Below are 15,952 nucleotides of genomic sequence, written 5' to 3' on the forward strand. Positions count from 1 at the left end.
CCACCATTTACGGGTATAATGCAAAAGGTTCTCAGTGTGTTACAATAATAATAGACTCACCAGATCTTTTCACCCAAGCCTGTCGATACGCGAAGATCTGTGACGGGACCTCGCTGCTTAACCTATATATTGCTTTATATAGGTATATAATAATATTCCCACAATTATTATACACGGAAAGGTATAATGAGTGCGATATGCATCGGCCCACTGGGAACTCGATATTGGCACGTCTTACTTCTGCGTGTAACCGAGTCAGTGTGTGTCATTGGCCGGATGTTGTGTGCCGAACCGATCGCTTCCAGAACCAGCTGCAACACAATGACTTTCAGGAATGTGCACTGAGGTTACTGTAACGCAAACAACAGCTTGTTCAAAGTACGATCCGCATGTCTGCTCATTCACCTCTATTTATTTACTTGTTTCTTTGTTTATTTGTTCATTTATCTATCTATCTATCTATCTATCTATCTATCTATCTATCTATCTTCTATCTATCTATCTATCTATCTATCTATCTATCTATCTTCTATCTATCTATCTATCTATCTATCTTCTATCTATCTATCTATCTATCTATCTTCTATCTATCTATCTATCTATCTATCTATCTATCTATCTATCTTCTATCTATCTATCTATCTGTCTATCTATCTATCTGTCTATCTTCTATCTATCTATCTATCTATCTATCTATCTATCTATCTATCTACCTATCTATCTATCTATCTATCTATCTATCTATCTATCTATCTATATCTGTCTGTCAGTGTGTTTGTCTATGCATATATATCATTAATATGTATATCATGATTATGTAGATGTACACAAATAACCTCGTATCGTTCTGGACTGCTACATGTATCAGTACTGAGAACTATACGGGAGGTTTGTCCGCCGTTAGATAAGAGAAATCGTTATATCAGTCGAGACGTGCTCAATAATTGAACTATTAGCTACTGACTGTAGCTAATTATTAGTTCAATTATTGAGCACGTCTCGACTGATATTGCCTACAGACTGCTTTTGGGTGGGATAGAGAGTTGGGACGTCGAATCGTAGTTTGATGGCTATAATCAGCTGAGGTGGGATGAGAGGTTCCCACCTCCCTGCTATAATAGTGTTTGCAAACAATATGGGAAAAGTCTCTGTTCATCCCATGCATCTATCTGTGAGTCTCCCTCTCTCTGCTGTACAGACATGGAATTGCACACAACAACCAATTTATAGTAATAAAGTAAATTGACAAAGAGAGTGATTTCTTATCTTGTGCTCAGCGGTCGGGAGACCTTTTTGTTGGTTGACTTTTGTATCGATAGAGGGAGAGAGAGAGATAGGAGAAAAAGAGGGGCGAGGGAGGGGGAGGCAACTTCCTTTATTCTATTGTTTTTACTTTGAGGATTTACAGGTACATCCAATGAAGTACTCATATCCGTGGTATGTTGGAAGGGATACACCGCAAAATGCCATACTGTACTAGTATTTCTCACCCGTGTACAGAACTGCATTTTTGTGTTTCTTGCTATTGTTGTTGTTGTTGTTTTATCTCGCTGAGCTACCTGCCTATAGCGCATGCGCATGTACTAAAAAGCAAAGCTGGCTGCGTAGGTTATTGTGTGTATGAAAATACGGAGGAAATTCAGACATATGCCGTAAGTAACACATTCTTTAGCAATATAAACTCACCAATTAACATAAATGAGTTCAGAGTGTTTGGGGGTCATGATAGTGTAGCGTATTTTTCAAGGAACATTTCTTGTATTGATAAACAATATTGAGTGTCCAGCTACTCGGGAACGACCGACTTATCCACAGTCCCATGTGTAGTGATGGATGTCTTGTGTGCTTGTGACTTTTCGTATTGATGTTGTTGGGGGCCCGATAGGGACGCGACGGCGGAAGGTCATCAGATCGATGCTTACTTGACATTCATTGTAAATAATGATATGGCATAATCGTATATTAATACTCGATAGGCTGTACGGTACAGTCAAACCAGTGAATATAGTTCGTGAGTGAATAGTGTTACTAGTAAATTTAGATCTAGGTCTAAATAATATGAGGACGATAGCTGCAAATTTGCGGTATCGTCTATCGATCAGTGACCTTGCCTTAAAACAGATTCTTGTAATCTTCAGCATTTTTCCTGTATGTGAGTGGGATTTTTACAGAATTTCAGTGACGAAATGTGATTCAAATGTGCATAAACATTAACTATGACGAGGTGCGGGTCACCCAAGTCTAGTTATACTTGGGTGACCCTCACCTTGTCATAGTTGATGTTTAGATACTAAGCACATTTGAATCTCATTTCGTCACTGAAATTCAGTGAAATCCCACTCACAGGAAAAATGCTGAAGATTCCAATAGATCACAAGGTCCCTGATCGATACTGCAAATTTACAGCTATCGTCGTCAAACGCGAACGATGCGGAATAGTTGTGCGCTAAGGAAAGGGGCCCGCAACTCGTCGCCCGCGCTCCCATAGACAAAGGCAAAGCACGTAAAAGACGTGTGCGGGTGACTGTAATGATACTTATAACACATAGGATCCTATTCCTAATATGAATTTCAGATTTTCGCGAAAACTCTTCGGTTTTCGCCCAATTTGCTTGGTTGTGGTACTCCTGTCAAGTTTCAAGGGTACCGGTACTGAACACAGTCCCAGTCATAAATTATTGTTCAGTGCACTCTAATTCTAAAACAGGGTGACGGTATTCGGGCCCCTGGCGAGGTGTGGGTACCTCACTATACTATAGTAACCTACTACTCTACACTTCACAGTGCACAGACAACCTAGAGTAAAACCCCCAGTTTTCGACCGGCCTCCAGAATCCGGACACCTTTCACATATGACTTGGCACAGCACAAGCCAGCAAATTCTATTGTGTAACACACATTATGTATATCACATCGTGTCACGTACAAACACTGGCACTGTTGTTCAAAACCGGAAAGTGCCTTTGTCACTGCCAAAAATCCACCTAAAATCCCAAATTTGCTGTTAAAAAATGCAGAATCAGCGTAACTTTTTGAAGTGCGCGCAAATCGAGTCCGTGTTAAGAATCAGGGTCACCGAAAAAGCACTAAAAAATTGAGAAATATGCTGATCTGTTGGAGATTTTTTGTGCTTATCGCATGCTCAGAGTGTAAAGGTATCCTCAAAGACATACATGTGCCAATGTATAGGGTTTGAATGCAAGTGCCGACTCGCCAGAATTTGGACACCAACTGGTGCCGCAACTGGTGATGTATTCAACATACAATTGTTGTAGATATGATTTTGTATGTATTATTTGAGTTGAAGAAATATTGCAGAAAAGCTCAAAAGGATGGCACAGTATTGGTGGAGATGAGAATTGGACTTTTAACTTTTTGCGAGATATCAAGAAAGCACTTGTACAGAGCATACAGTGTACCATTTTAAGAGGAATTCAAAGTTTGTTTGATGAAAATTGGGTTTGGAATGACTGGAACATCCAAAAACAAAGTAAAACAAAGAGATCGTAATAAAGTGTGCATCACACTTTATCAGAATTGCTCTTTTTTGGATACCTGGTATCTCAGCCATTTTAAAAACAAATTTCATCAAATGAACGTTGAATTCCTCATAGAATTACATGCTCTTTCATATTTCATAAGAGGTTTCTCATTATCTCACAAAAAAATGTTAGAAACCTGAAATAAGGTCTCGACCAAAACTATATGATCCATGTAAGCTGCGCCGCCAGTTCGACTGACGTGCTGGCTGGCTGGCTAGCTGGCGATAGTGGAATCGAAACACATTTTCTTATCCTTTTGTTGGCTAGAGGATACCTTCATGGCTGTATCTTACAGAATATTCTTTGATGCATTATTCAAAGAAGTCTCTAAAATTTCTGCCATCTACTAAGTGATGCCAGTCATAGAAACATTCTATGAGCTCATTCACCTTGGCCAAAATGTGGGCAAAAATGCTCAAAAGAATGTCTTGCAGGATCATCTTCCATAAAGAAATACCACGTAGAGGAGAATTATGCAAGTAAAATAATTATTACAAAATGTACATGAGTGTGTGGGGACATCCACTCATGTAATATTTATTTTATTAAATCACAGTTTCTCCCAACCACTTGCAAAACTTTGTATCTGTGAAGCAACCGGCTTAATGTAACCAGGATGTTTTTTTTTTTGGGGGGGGGGGGGCGGGGAGGGGGAATGATCTCAGCCATCGATTGTGCAATTGCCATGAAAATGGGCACATACTGTATAAACTTATTTTTGCAAGGGTTTAATTTTCATGAATTTCACGAATCACATTTAGATCGCAAATTTTTAAAACAGCATGCGAAAATGTCACCATGCGCTAGGGTAACAATGTTATGATAGTGTCCATGTCAATTTGCAAAAACAACATCTCACGAATATGTACAAAACATGTACATGGATGTGACCTATTTCGTGAAAATAACAGCTTATACAGTACATTACCTGTGACATAATCTACCAGACTAAACTTGTACGTGAAAAAAATTTTTCTTTTTTATATTTTATGTTAATTAATATTCCTAATATTTGTGGAATTCATACCTTTTGCTCTAAATCAGAAAATGAAGCTCAGACTAGAAGCTTATTTTTATATCATATTCTTTGTAGCTTTCCTACAATACACAGGACTTGAAAAAAAAAAGATAAGTTTCTAAATTTGATTCTTATGTATTTTATTGTCTTATAAATTTCTTATATATTTCTTTCTTTTTTCACCTTTTGTTATTTTTTCCTGCAAAATTAATCACACAACCTTTTTCAAGCATAGTTATTCTAAGATTAATTAATTTGAGTCATTGAAAGGGATAATTATACCTTTTACAATAAGGAGAGAAAACACTGTTTGCATTGACTTTGTACACAAAATCACATTTTTTAGTCATCTTTGGTCTGATGAGCATGAATATAAGGTCGTGTAGCGTTGTACTGGTATGCCTGATTTTTGCAAAAATGGTGTCATGAGATGTGCAAGACTTGAAAGTAGACAGTAAGCGGTGCATTTAGAGTTAGATTAAGTTGGAATATGATGAGATCCCAGTCACAGTGAGGTCAACTCAAATGACTGGTAGTTAAAGAAAACAGTTATATCTTTTTGCACTGCAATAACAAGGTGACATTTCCAGATTTGATCCAATCTCTCTGATCCAAAATTCTGACATCACTAGCATGCAGATTGAGAGAAAGAGCTGGGGAAAAAACTGTTAACATGAAGTACTTTGCATTGTGATTTTTTTTTTTAATTCTGAATTTTGCACTTTGCAGAACTGTCATTAAAGTAATGCACAGATATTTGTGAAGCTATTGTGTCATGTACAGCTTTACTCACATCTGTACAACTAAAAACAAGCAAAGCTCATTGACATTGACATGTGAAAAATTAATTGCCTGCAATTTTCTGGATTCAGAATAGGTTAATTTATGCTTCATTTTTTTTTCTTTCTTTCATCATCAGATGGGACCAAAGTGACACACCCATTCAAGCAGACACACCCATTCAAACACATCTCAAGATGGAATGTGATGCTGAACGTTGTGATTCATCACATGCAGGCAGTGCAGTAGCCAATGCAACTCCTGGTGGAAGCTTGCCAGCGGCAGTCACTATACAGCATATGGAAGTAGATAGCAATTCTTGTCAGGTTTCCCATGGTTCAGGGACTGACTTGGAGAAGGATGGAACATCATTTGCTTCAGAAGTTGAGCAGGATAGAAATGTAGCGCCAGAATGCAATGTCCCAGACAAAAGGGAAAGCCAGACAGCAACTGTCGAGGAGCAGGATCAAGTAGGGTCTGGGCATTCAAACTCTGCTCTATTGGACACTGTTGAAGAGGGAATGGACACAGGAGGTGATTTTCCCAGTCTGTCTCATGAAAACAGTGAACAAACAGTTTGCGATACAGAGAGAAATCTTGCAATTTCAAGTAGTGTTGAGGAAGCCACAGAGCAAATGGAGGTAAGTTCCACTTCCATTGGAGAGCAACCAACATGTTTGCAGCTGACCACAGCTGATGGATGTTCTGAGATAACAGTGACTGCAGAGGCAAAGCTTGTTAGTGAAGAAACAGCAACTGATGTGGTAGTGAGTGTTTCACCTGGTAAAGAAACTGGAATGGCGAAAAGTGTGCTCGTAGAAAGCTCATTGTTAAGTTCCTGTTTGAAGGTGAAAGGACATGGAGGTTTGGATACTGCAACTGAGTCTCTCAAAGGAGCAAGCAGTGTTCCACCAGCAGAACTTGCAGAACAAGAAGTCGAGAACTTGCAGCCAGGTGATGATGGGTCTGCAGAATGCATATCTTCTGCCAGGAGTGTTGATACTTGTAAGGTAGTGACGGACAAGATCCAAAGCATAAACAACTCAAATAAAGAAAGAGTGCTGCATGACCCAAACTTTGACGGGGAGTGCAGTTCAGCAGAGAAAGCAAGTGGTGCTACTTCATACACAGCTCAGACAATACATCCTTCCCAGGCCAATGGAGGAAAGAGTGATAAACTTGTAGAGCACACAGAGTGTCCAAAAGAAAGAGAAGCAAGTGATGAGGAAGTATCATGTGAAACACCCCAGAACCTTGATATGGCGCATGAACCATTGGTTATACCAACAAACACGAGTGCTGGAGCAAATGTTTTTGCAACCGAGAATGTTGGCCCTTGCTCAGAACTACCAAGCTTGAGATTAGTGAGCTCATTTGAAAAACCATGTGTGTCAAACATTTATGAAGCAGGACCATCACAGGCCTTACTTGTGCCAGAGACAGACTTGCAAAATGATCATAAACCACATACATCGATAGAGATGGAAGCTACAAAACCGCAAGGGGTGGAAAATAGTTGTGAACTTGATACTCAATGCAGGGGAGCTATTGTCCCCAATAATGCAACAAAAGAAAAGTCTTTCAGTGCAAACCCATTAAGATCAGATACTGCAGTTATTGCTAATGATACCATCCCAGAAAAAGATGAAAGCGTGTCTGAAACTGCACTGGCCTGGAAAGGAGAAAAACAAGAAACACCAAAGACTGTAGAATCAGGGGAAAATACAGTGAAAACTGATCTTGTCGCCAGTGAAAACATGGACATAGAAGAATGCCCCAACAACAGAAAAGAATATGCCCCAGAGGTAGCTGCTGGTAATTGTGGGAGAGGATATACTACAAGTGGCAATCAGGTAGATGAAAGTTACTTGGCAAAAATGGAAGTGACTGAGTCAGAGAAGGATGATTATATCATCGATGTGAGTCAAGAAATGGGGGAGAGATCAATTCAAGAGGTACCAGCGGTTAGCAGTTCTGCACCAGGTAAACAGAATATGGTGGAGGTTTCAGTCAGTGAAAAGGATATGACTGACACAGCATTAGAGAATATGTGCTGTAACTCTTTTGAAAAAGAAATTGATAAGGAAGAAACAAAGGACATTGACTCAGAGAATAATAAAGCTGCCACCCCTACTCTAATCCCTGACATTCCACACAGTGCTGACAAGATATGTGAAGAATCAAACGAAGACATTCCACTGCAAGAGAAAATGGATAGCCTGCCACTCAGTTCCAAAGTTGCTGGCTCACCAGAAATAATTCCACCTGGTTGTGCATCATCTACTCCCACCCCACCAGAACTGCAAAGGGACATGCAAGATGAGAGATTGCATGGGGATGAATTTGCCCCAGGAGCATTGATAGAGTCACCAGACAAACCTGAGGGAGAGTCACAGGAGATGGAACAGAGCCCATCCTGTCCAGAAGCTGATGGTACAGGATTTGCAGAAGGAACATCAAATGGTGCAGGATTTATAGAAGGAAAATCAGATGGCACAGAAAAAACTGAGTCAGCACACACAGGATGGAGTGCAGGAAATGAAAATGAAAGATGTCCAGAAATGCCAACATCCAGAGTTTTAAGCACTCCAAACAGCCCACCCTCAGAACTCCAAAGAACCTCTACAGGAGACAAGACAGTGGAGGAAGTTAAAACAATGAATTATGACACATGCACCGATTTGCCTAGCGTAGCAGCCCCGGCAGGGGACAGAGATGTGGAGTCACGATCACATCCCGATCCTCCTGTCCTAGCTCCAGAGACGATAAGAGGTGGAACATCTTCTTCCTGTGAAATTTCGGCTGATGAACCAATGGAATGCACTCCTGGCTTGCAGGACAGCACACCAGAAGAGGCTCCTGAAGACTCTCCTGATGAAGTAACAATACCACGGCTAGAAGCAGAAACAAAAAAGACTCAGAATGACTCTCCTGAGGATAGTAAAATCGTAAATGATGATACAGAAATGCTGGAACAATGTGCAAGGGATGGAACAGCAGTAGCAGTACATGAACCTGTATTGAGCCAAAGTGGTGCAGAAAGAATTCAAAGGGATCAAGACAATGCAGCTCAGCATTATGAGAGTGTCAGTTCAGTGCCTGAAATGGTCAGTGAGAGTCAAGAGAGGGTCGAGCCAAGCAGTAAAATCATAACTACACAGTTCACCGGAAGCTCCGAGCGCCAGAGTGAAACATTGCCCAAGTCAAAATTATCTGAAATGATGACAAGAGAGGATATAGAGCAAGAGATGGAGCTATCTCATGAAGAAATCCCTTCACAATTGGTGGATGTTTCAAAGAAAGATGTGGACAATGATAATAGTCAAAATTCTGAAAATGAAGTCTCAGATTTTGAGGCAGTTAGGCCTGGAGAAAGAATTGCTGAAAACCTTGGAAACACAACTGTGCTTTCTGCTCAACAAGAGGAGATGCAACTTAGTTCTGAAATATCTGATGAGACAAGAAAGGTGGATGAACAGAGTATTAGCAATAAAATTGATATTTGTGAAGACAAGTCTCAAACATTAGATGCTGTAACAGAAAATGAGAATGATGAAGACAGAGCTGAGCAAGGAGAAAAGTTTGACTCCTCATCCAATCTGTCAAAGCATCCTGTTAGTGATGGTGATGTTGCATTCTTAACTTGTGTAGAAGTTGAACATCCTAGTGATGTTGACGAAGAAATGCAATCTTGGACAGAGACTTGTGAAAGCAAACCTCAAGTGTCAGAAACTGCAACAGAAAATGAGAATGATCAAAATAGAGATGAGCAAGTAGAAAAGTTGGATTATTCATCTGGTCAGATGTCAAATAATCCTGCCAGTCAGAGTGAGGCTGCAGGCTGGACCACTAGTAGAGTTGAGGAACACATAAATGATATTGACAAAGAAATGCGGTCTGAGACAGATATTTGTGAAGACGAGCCCCTGGCATTAAAAACAGTAGTAGAGAATGTGAGTAATCAAACTGGAGATGAGCATGGTGAAGAGCTGGATTCCTCATCCAATCAGTTTTCAAAGCATCCTGTTAGTCAGAATGATGTTGCAGGCTTGACGAGTGTAAGAGTTGAGGAACAGCACAATGATATGGACAAAGAAATGCAGTCTGGGACAGAACATTTGCAGCCAACAGAAACCAGCCATGAATGCAGTGAAAACCAAGAGATGACTGAACATACTGATGCTATGGTAGCACCTGATACAAACATTGACATGCAGCAAGATTCAACAGAGAATTCAGTGGTGTCTGACCCTGTATGTGTGGATGAAGCACCCCGTCAGGTTCTATCTGCAGAAGAAACACTTCCACCACCAAATCTCACCCCTTGGCAGCAAGAATCTGAAGTCAGCACATCTGTGTCTCCTCGAGACAACATGGAGAATGTTGAACATGAACTGGATCCAGGTGCACCACTCTTGACACCAATGGAAATTGATGAGTCTCCTTTGCACAGTACAACCTGTATGGGACAGTCAAGGGAAACAGATACTATCCTCGAATCAACTGTGTCAGAATCAAGAGAGTCTGCAGAGTTGCCTGAGGGAAATATTGATGATTGCTGTAGCACATCGGGGAGTGAGACCCTAATGATTGATGAAGTGCCTTCCATGCCAGCAGCAAGTGAGACGAATGTATCACAAAACACAGTGCAGAGGAGTGAAAGAGCTATGACAGCGTCAGAGGATCGGGATTCGACCAGTATGGGTCATGATGTGGCTGACAGCTGTGATCCAGAGTCCATGCAGGCACACACGAGTCCAGCTGTGCCCTCCCGTACCTTCACCACATCAGACACTCATCAGTCAGCTGAAGTCATCCGTGAACAAGCAACAAAAGGTGTGTGTCATGTTTCAGAAGCTTGGGATGAAGCTCACAACAAAAGCGAAAAATCTGCACAAAGTGACTCGGACAGAGTGACTCCAGATGCTTCAGGTGCGTCTTCCAGGACCAATATGTCAGAGCCAGATGATGCCAGTTCTTCCACCCCAAAGCAACAAGAGTGTGCCATTAACTCTGATTTGTCCATTGTCGAAGTTGATGCTGCTGAGGCATCAAGTTTAGTCGGCTCCAAGCATGTGAAGGAAGGAAAGGTTGACAATGCCTTCAACATAGTGATGGACACTGCTGTCGGGGATTTAACTGTTTCTGGTAGAGACCAACAAACTGCCCAAAAAGAAACAGACACACCCAAAGTGGATACATTGGCAGAGGTAGTACAGACACCTGAGAATGTAAAAGTATGTGTAGGAGATAATATTAATGAATGTAAAACTGCTGAGATGGATGTCGAAGGTGAAATAGATGTGGCAAGTGATGCTGTTTCAGAGAAAGGGAGGGAACAAAAAAAATTAGGCAGCTCTTCTGAAGGAGTGGTAATCTCTGAGAGGAGGAATGCAGATGATCAAAACAGGAATGCATGCACATCATCAGTGTCTGCTGATGAGTCTGTAGGGTCTGTTGACAGGGAAGTTGCATCAAAGGAAGCATTTTGTAGCAGTTCTCAAGAAGTACCATGTCAAGTTGATACCGTTAGTACTGCACCTTTTAGAAATAAATCTGATGCAGGAGGGACTACATCCCTTTATGAGGAGGGTAATTTTGGTAAAGCCTCAGAGATGCAAGATAGTACATTGAACAGTTGCCATAAAACAACAGCTCCTGTGGGCATAGATGATGCACATTCAAAATTGCCACATGAAAACATTTCAACAGTGTTGCCATCTCAGCCAGCACAGTCAGAAGATGAAACATGTGGTGGGAATGATACATCAGAAGAAGTGAACTTAGGTAGAGCAGACGAAACTGTCGTGCTAACTGAAATAAATTCAGAAACAAGAGCACCACTGGATCCAGAAGGCAAAGATATGCCCCTTGAGGAGAGAGCTCAGAAGGTCAGAAGAGAGCTGATGAACGTTTCAAAAATCATTGAGCAGGTTAGCGGAAATCTTGCAGAGAAGATAGCAGAAGATGTCATTCAGTTCCCTGAGTTGTTGGGGCAAGAAAATACATCAGCGATGCAGCAGGTGGTCAGTTGTGCTGGAGACAGTCCTACTGATGGTAAAGCAGCTAATCCCTCAATAATGCCCAAGGCTGACAGTAAACTGAGTGAACTTCAACGTGGTATGGATCAGACAGAAGTCAAGAAACTCGCTTCTGGAGGGGATATTGCCATTCATAAAACAGCGCAAGAGAGTCAAATTGCTAGCTTGACAGAAATGCAGGATGATGGAGGGATCCAATCTGTTGGTGGTGCAGCAGTGCCTTTGACTTGTCATGCTTGTGAAGAACCAGAGCCAATGGAGACAGATGCAGATGGTGGTAATCTCTTGATTGCCGAAAATACCTCAGAAACTGTAGATGTGAGGTCCTCTGAAGGAGAATCGTTAGATTCCAGAATGTCCATCAAGGTCCCAGTCCAAGCTGGACAAACAGTACAGAATAATGAAAGTGGCATTCAAACTGCTAGTGAAATTGCCAGGGTCGAAGTCCCCACCCAGGTGGATGTGCAGAGTGAGGAAAACAGGGCAAAGCCCACAGTTGTGAGTGACCCACTGTCTGGTCAAAACATTACTGATTCGATTCCCCAGGCAAGTGAAGATACAGCAACCATCATCTTAGGAGAAATTCTCAAGATGTCGGAGAGCATGAGCAAAGGTGGAGTGACTGTTGCTCCTCTAACCGAAGCTGGCGTTCCTCAAGAACCTCAGGAGATCTCACAAGTAATGCAGGAGGCAGTAGAGATTGATGATCGAAGTGCATCCAAGAAGGTAGAGCAGAGTATGGTGAAGGTAGAGCCGAGCTTGGGGGCATCTGCTTCCGATCAAGTCGTCATCTCATGTGAATTTCTTTCCAAAAGTGATGATGTCATTGAACATTTGCATTATGAGTCTGCAAGCCAAGAGGTTGTGGACAAAGTTTATGAAATGGAGGTCTCGTCGGTTTGCCGCCAAGCTGATGCTCAATCTGTAACTGGGAAACCCATGCCGGCAAACCAACTCAAGAAAATGGAGGTCCCGTCGGTTTGCAGTCAAGCTGATGCTCAATCTGTAACTAGGAAGCCCAGGAAGCGATTACTTGCCAAAACATGCCGCACAGGGAACTGCTCTTGCAAATACTGTACCAAGGCAAAGAGAGCCAAGCTGGCTGAGGCAGAGAGGGAAGCAGAGGACAATCGCATCAAGAGGAAACCCATGCCGGCAAACCGATTCAAGAAGCTCTCAATCTCCTTCACCCCAACTGCTGAGACTGTGAAGTGCACCATGTGTACGAAGCAGTTTGAGAATGAAAAGAGCATGCAGGAGCACTTTGCGTCTGCCCACACCAACCTCACAAAGCTCTGCCCGATGTGTAAGGTGAACTTTGAGAGTGATGTAACCCTGCAAGAGCACGAGGCAGAACATATGCACAATGGTCTGTTTGTGTGCCTTGTGTGCGGCAGGACTTACAAACAGAAAGCAAATCTTGCCAGGCACTGCGAGACTCACTCCAAAGACATCAGGGCAAAGGCTACATGTACCAAGGGAGAGGCGTCTCCCACTAATACTGCCAAGCAAGAAGGATTGGGGATGAAGGTGAAGAAGGAACGGTTTCCGTGCACCCGTTGTGGCAAAGAATTTGTTGACGAAAAGCTGCTGGAAAATCACAAGAGGATTCATACTGGTAAGTCCTGGGCTTTAAAAAAAGAGAAAAGAAAATGAGAGCACCAGAGGTGCATCTTAGAGACTTGCCTACAGTGTCAAATTGAGCTGCCAAGGTGAATGTATGATGTGCTGGATGTGATCTAGACAATGGGAAACTCACCTCATGCACACAAAGTCTCCACACTTTAAAGGCATAATTTAACATAAATTGCAGATGAAACAAACACCCAGCAGTAGTGCTTCAGAATACATTTGCAGGTCATAAATGTGTGTTATGGAGAGAAACAACCAATGTAAAAATTTGAACCACTATAATCAGTGTTAAAAGTATTGTTAAATATGCAAAATGCAGGCAACGTGAACATAGTTTGATAGAAATGTTTCCAGACTAAACCGTTTACACTTATGGTTTAATGAGAAAAATAATGATATCTCCTTTGTATATTTTAGGCTTTATTGCAAAAAAAAAAAAAAAAAATATATATATATATGGTAGGATGTTTTGTGATACAACTGACCTACACATACAATGTATGCATCAGAAGTGATATGTTGAACATTTTTAAAATCCCTCTTCCCAATGGTAAACAGGACCTTTAAAGGGATGGTACATTATTAGTGGCGATGAGGATTAGGCTTTTAACTTTGTGCAATATACCAAGAAACCACTTATGAAATAGCATAGAGCTTGCCATTTTAAGAGGAATTATAAGTTCATTTGTTGAAAATCAGTTTTGGAATGGCTGAGACATCCAAAAACAAAGTAAAACAAAGCAACCATAATAAAAGTGGGTCCCACCTTTTTTTTAGGATTTTTCTGTTTTGGATATCTTAGCCATTTCAAAATCAATTTTCATCAAATAATTATTGAATCCCTCTTGGAATTACATGCTCTTTCACAATTCATATTCCGTAAGATGTTTCTCATTATCTCACCAAAACACGTTAGAAACCTGAAGTTAGGTCTCCACCAAAACCATACGATTCCTTTAAAAGTTCTGACACTGCAGATCACAGTTCTTTCACAAAATTCTGAGTCAGAGAGATCAAGATTTGGAAACAAAATTTCATGTCATGACAGGTTTGGGTGAGTAATGGCATGTATCTGATGTCTTGGTGTTTACATAGTGTGAGGATGCCATTGTGCTGCCACTCAGTTGAATGTTTAAGTAACAGTGTTTTGGTCTTCCCACCACCCCTTTCTGTACAGGGGAGCTACCCTACCCATGCACAATGTGTAACAAAGCCTTCAAGCTGCCCAACCAGCTGCGCCTGCACGAGCGGGTGCACACAGGCGAGAAACCGTTTGTCTGCAAATACTGCAACAAGACTTTCCAAAGCAGCAGCAACATGAAGCGGCACGAGCGCACCCACACCGGCTACAAGCCCTACATCTGCCGCATATGCGACAAGCCGCTCAGCGAGAAGTGGATCCTACGCAAGCATGAAAAGACCCACCTGCACATCGCCGGAATCTCCTTTGACGACTAAGTGGATCCCAGTGTTGGGGATGCTATGTGGAAACCCCCGGCGCAGGTGCCACTCTTAGACCATAGATCGACAATAACTCTAGAACAAAAACAACTTGCCAACGAGGACGGATGTTGCCAAATCAATTATCATCAAGCAAAATGGAAATTTGTGCGGAATACTACCAGCCGTGTCATCATGAAAAATATGTTCAGATACAAGCTTTTGAGCCCTATGCAATATTTTTCATGCACAGTTGAATGATTGCTGAATGGAGGAGCCTGTTTGAATCACTCAAGACTTTCAGGGGAAAGGATGACTTATGCTGATATCAGAAATCTTTCAGTCACATGCTTTCTGCATTCAAATTCTTAGCCATTTATAAGATGAATAATGACATTTTCAAACCTCTGATATTTCAGTCCAGCATCTTTAATTCTACAGTGTATCTATACATTGTATCTTTGAAGACAGCAGAAATAGATTTTTTTTTTTTCTGTACTACGTATTTAGTATGTCAATGATGTTAGAGTCTGTTTACACCATGTATATTGGAAAAGGCAGTCAAGGTCATACACATTCTATGATGTTCTGGCTTGTAAATGATGATATGTAAGTCTTGATGGAGTGCTTTTTATTTTATCGTTGTTGATATCAAATCGTAGCAGAGATACAGCGTTGAGGGGCATCATGTTTTTCTTTTTCTTCAAAATCTTATAAAACAAATAGACACATCACTAGCAGGAGATTTTGAAGAATATCTTTGTAGGCAAGCTGATTTTTTTTTTTAGTGGGACTGGTGCTGCTTTGACTTTAAGAAACAAAGACATAGGTTTAGCAGCAATTAAAGCACCCCTAGTTGATAAAAGTACCTACACACAGAAATTGCATACATTTGAAAAGGTTCCTTCTCAAGTTTGTTTCCCCTTTGTAAGATTTTCAGTGTGCGAGTCCTAGTCCCCGCCCACCCATTCCATCAAACTTCCTATGGAGGTTCGAAAGCATGTTTTTTATACCCCTGCATACACAAAGTGTACCAGGGGATATATAGGAATCAACGTGTAGTTTGTGTGTTCGGACGGTCGGGTGGTCCATTGCAAATCTTGTGTGGAAAACTCCCTGTACAGTTTTGAATCAATTTAGATGAAATTTAGTGTTCATGATGAAATTGAGGTGTAGATGTGGTTGTGTTTGTCGGAGAAAGCGTTGTCATGGTAACCACAACGATCTAACTACTTCCACAGTATATAAGCAATTTATTTCAAATTGGTGGACATTATGGCATTGAGGTACAGACGTGGAAGACCTGATTTTTGTGTTTGCCAAACAAAATGTTGCCATGGTAACTGTATGCCAGATGAAGTGTTGCTATGGTAACCACAATTTTACCAAAACTTTGTGGAGCGAACTAAATGCACAGTATTTGAGCAATTTATTTCAAAATTGGTGTGTATGATACAACCATGTATCACTTGTAGTTATGCAAGACACTCCATATGTTT

At 41.2% G+C, this 15,952-nt stretch overlaps 2 protein-coding genes across 2 annotated transcripts in view; one reads left to right on the top strand and one right to left on the bottom strand.

Moving 5' to 3' along the window:
* The window catches only part of LOC139709816 (protein mono-ADP-ribosyltransferase PARP4-like), a 44,569-nt gene extending 44,454 nt beyond the window's left edge, over window positions 1–115 (bottom strand). The window contains exon 1 of the mRNA XM_071621780.1: window positions 61–115. The gene's annotated coding sequence lies outside the window, so the exon portion shown is untranslated. The remainder of the gene's footprint in view (window positions 1–60) is intronic.
* A 1,485-nt stretch (window positions 116–1,600) lies between these two features.
* On the top strand, window positions 1,601–14,471 carry LOC139709826 (uncharacterized). Its single transcript, XM_071621789.1, has 3 exons — window positions 1,601–1,652; window positions 5,480–12,999; window positions 14,191–14,471. Exons 1-3 carry the CDS (start codon window positions 1,621–1,623, stop codon window positions 14,469–14,471), a joined length of 7,833 nt encoding a protein of 2,610 aa, XP_071477890.1. The 5' UTR covers window positions 1,601–1,620.
* Window positions 14,472–15,952: the final 1,481 nt, after the last annotated feature.

This window comes from Diadema antillarum, unplaced genomic scaffold (genome assembly GCF_040938485.1).
Source record: "Diadema antillarum isolate AM-2024a unplaced genomic scaffold, OU_Dant_1.0 scf00000038, whole genome shotgun sequence".
NCBI lineage: Eukaryota > Metazoa > Echinodermata > Echinoidea > Diadematoida > Diadematidae > Diadema > Diadema antillarum.

Coding starts and splice junctions, on each gene's coding strand:
- LOC139709826 (XM_071621789.1), top strand. CDS start 1,621: ATGAAAATACGGAGGAAATTCAGACATATGCC. Junction 1,653..5,479: donor AGGAAATTCAGACATATGCC/GTAAGTAACACA, acceptor TTTCATCATCAG/ATGGGACCAAAGTGACACAC. Junction 13,000..14,190: donor TCACAAGAGGATTCATACTG/GTAAGTCCTGGG, acceptor CTTTCTGTACAG/GGGAGCTACCCTACCCATGC.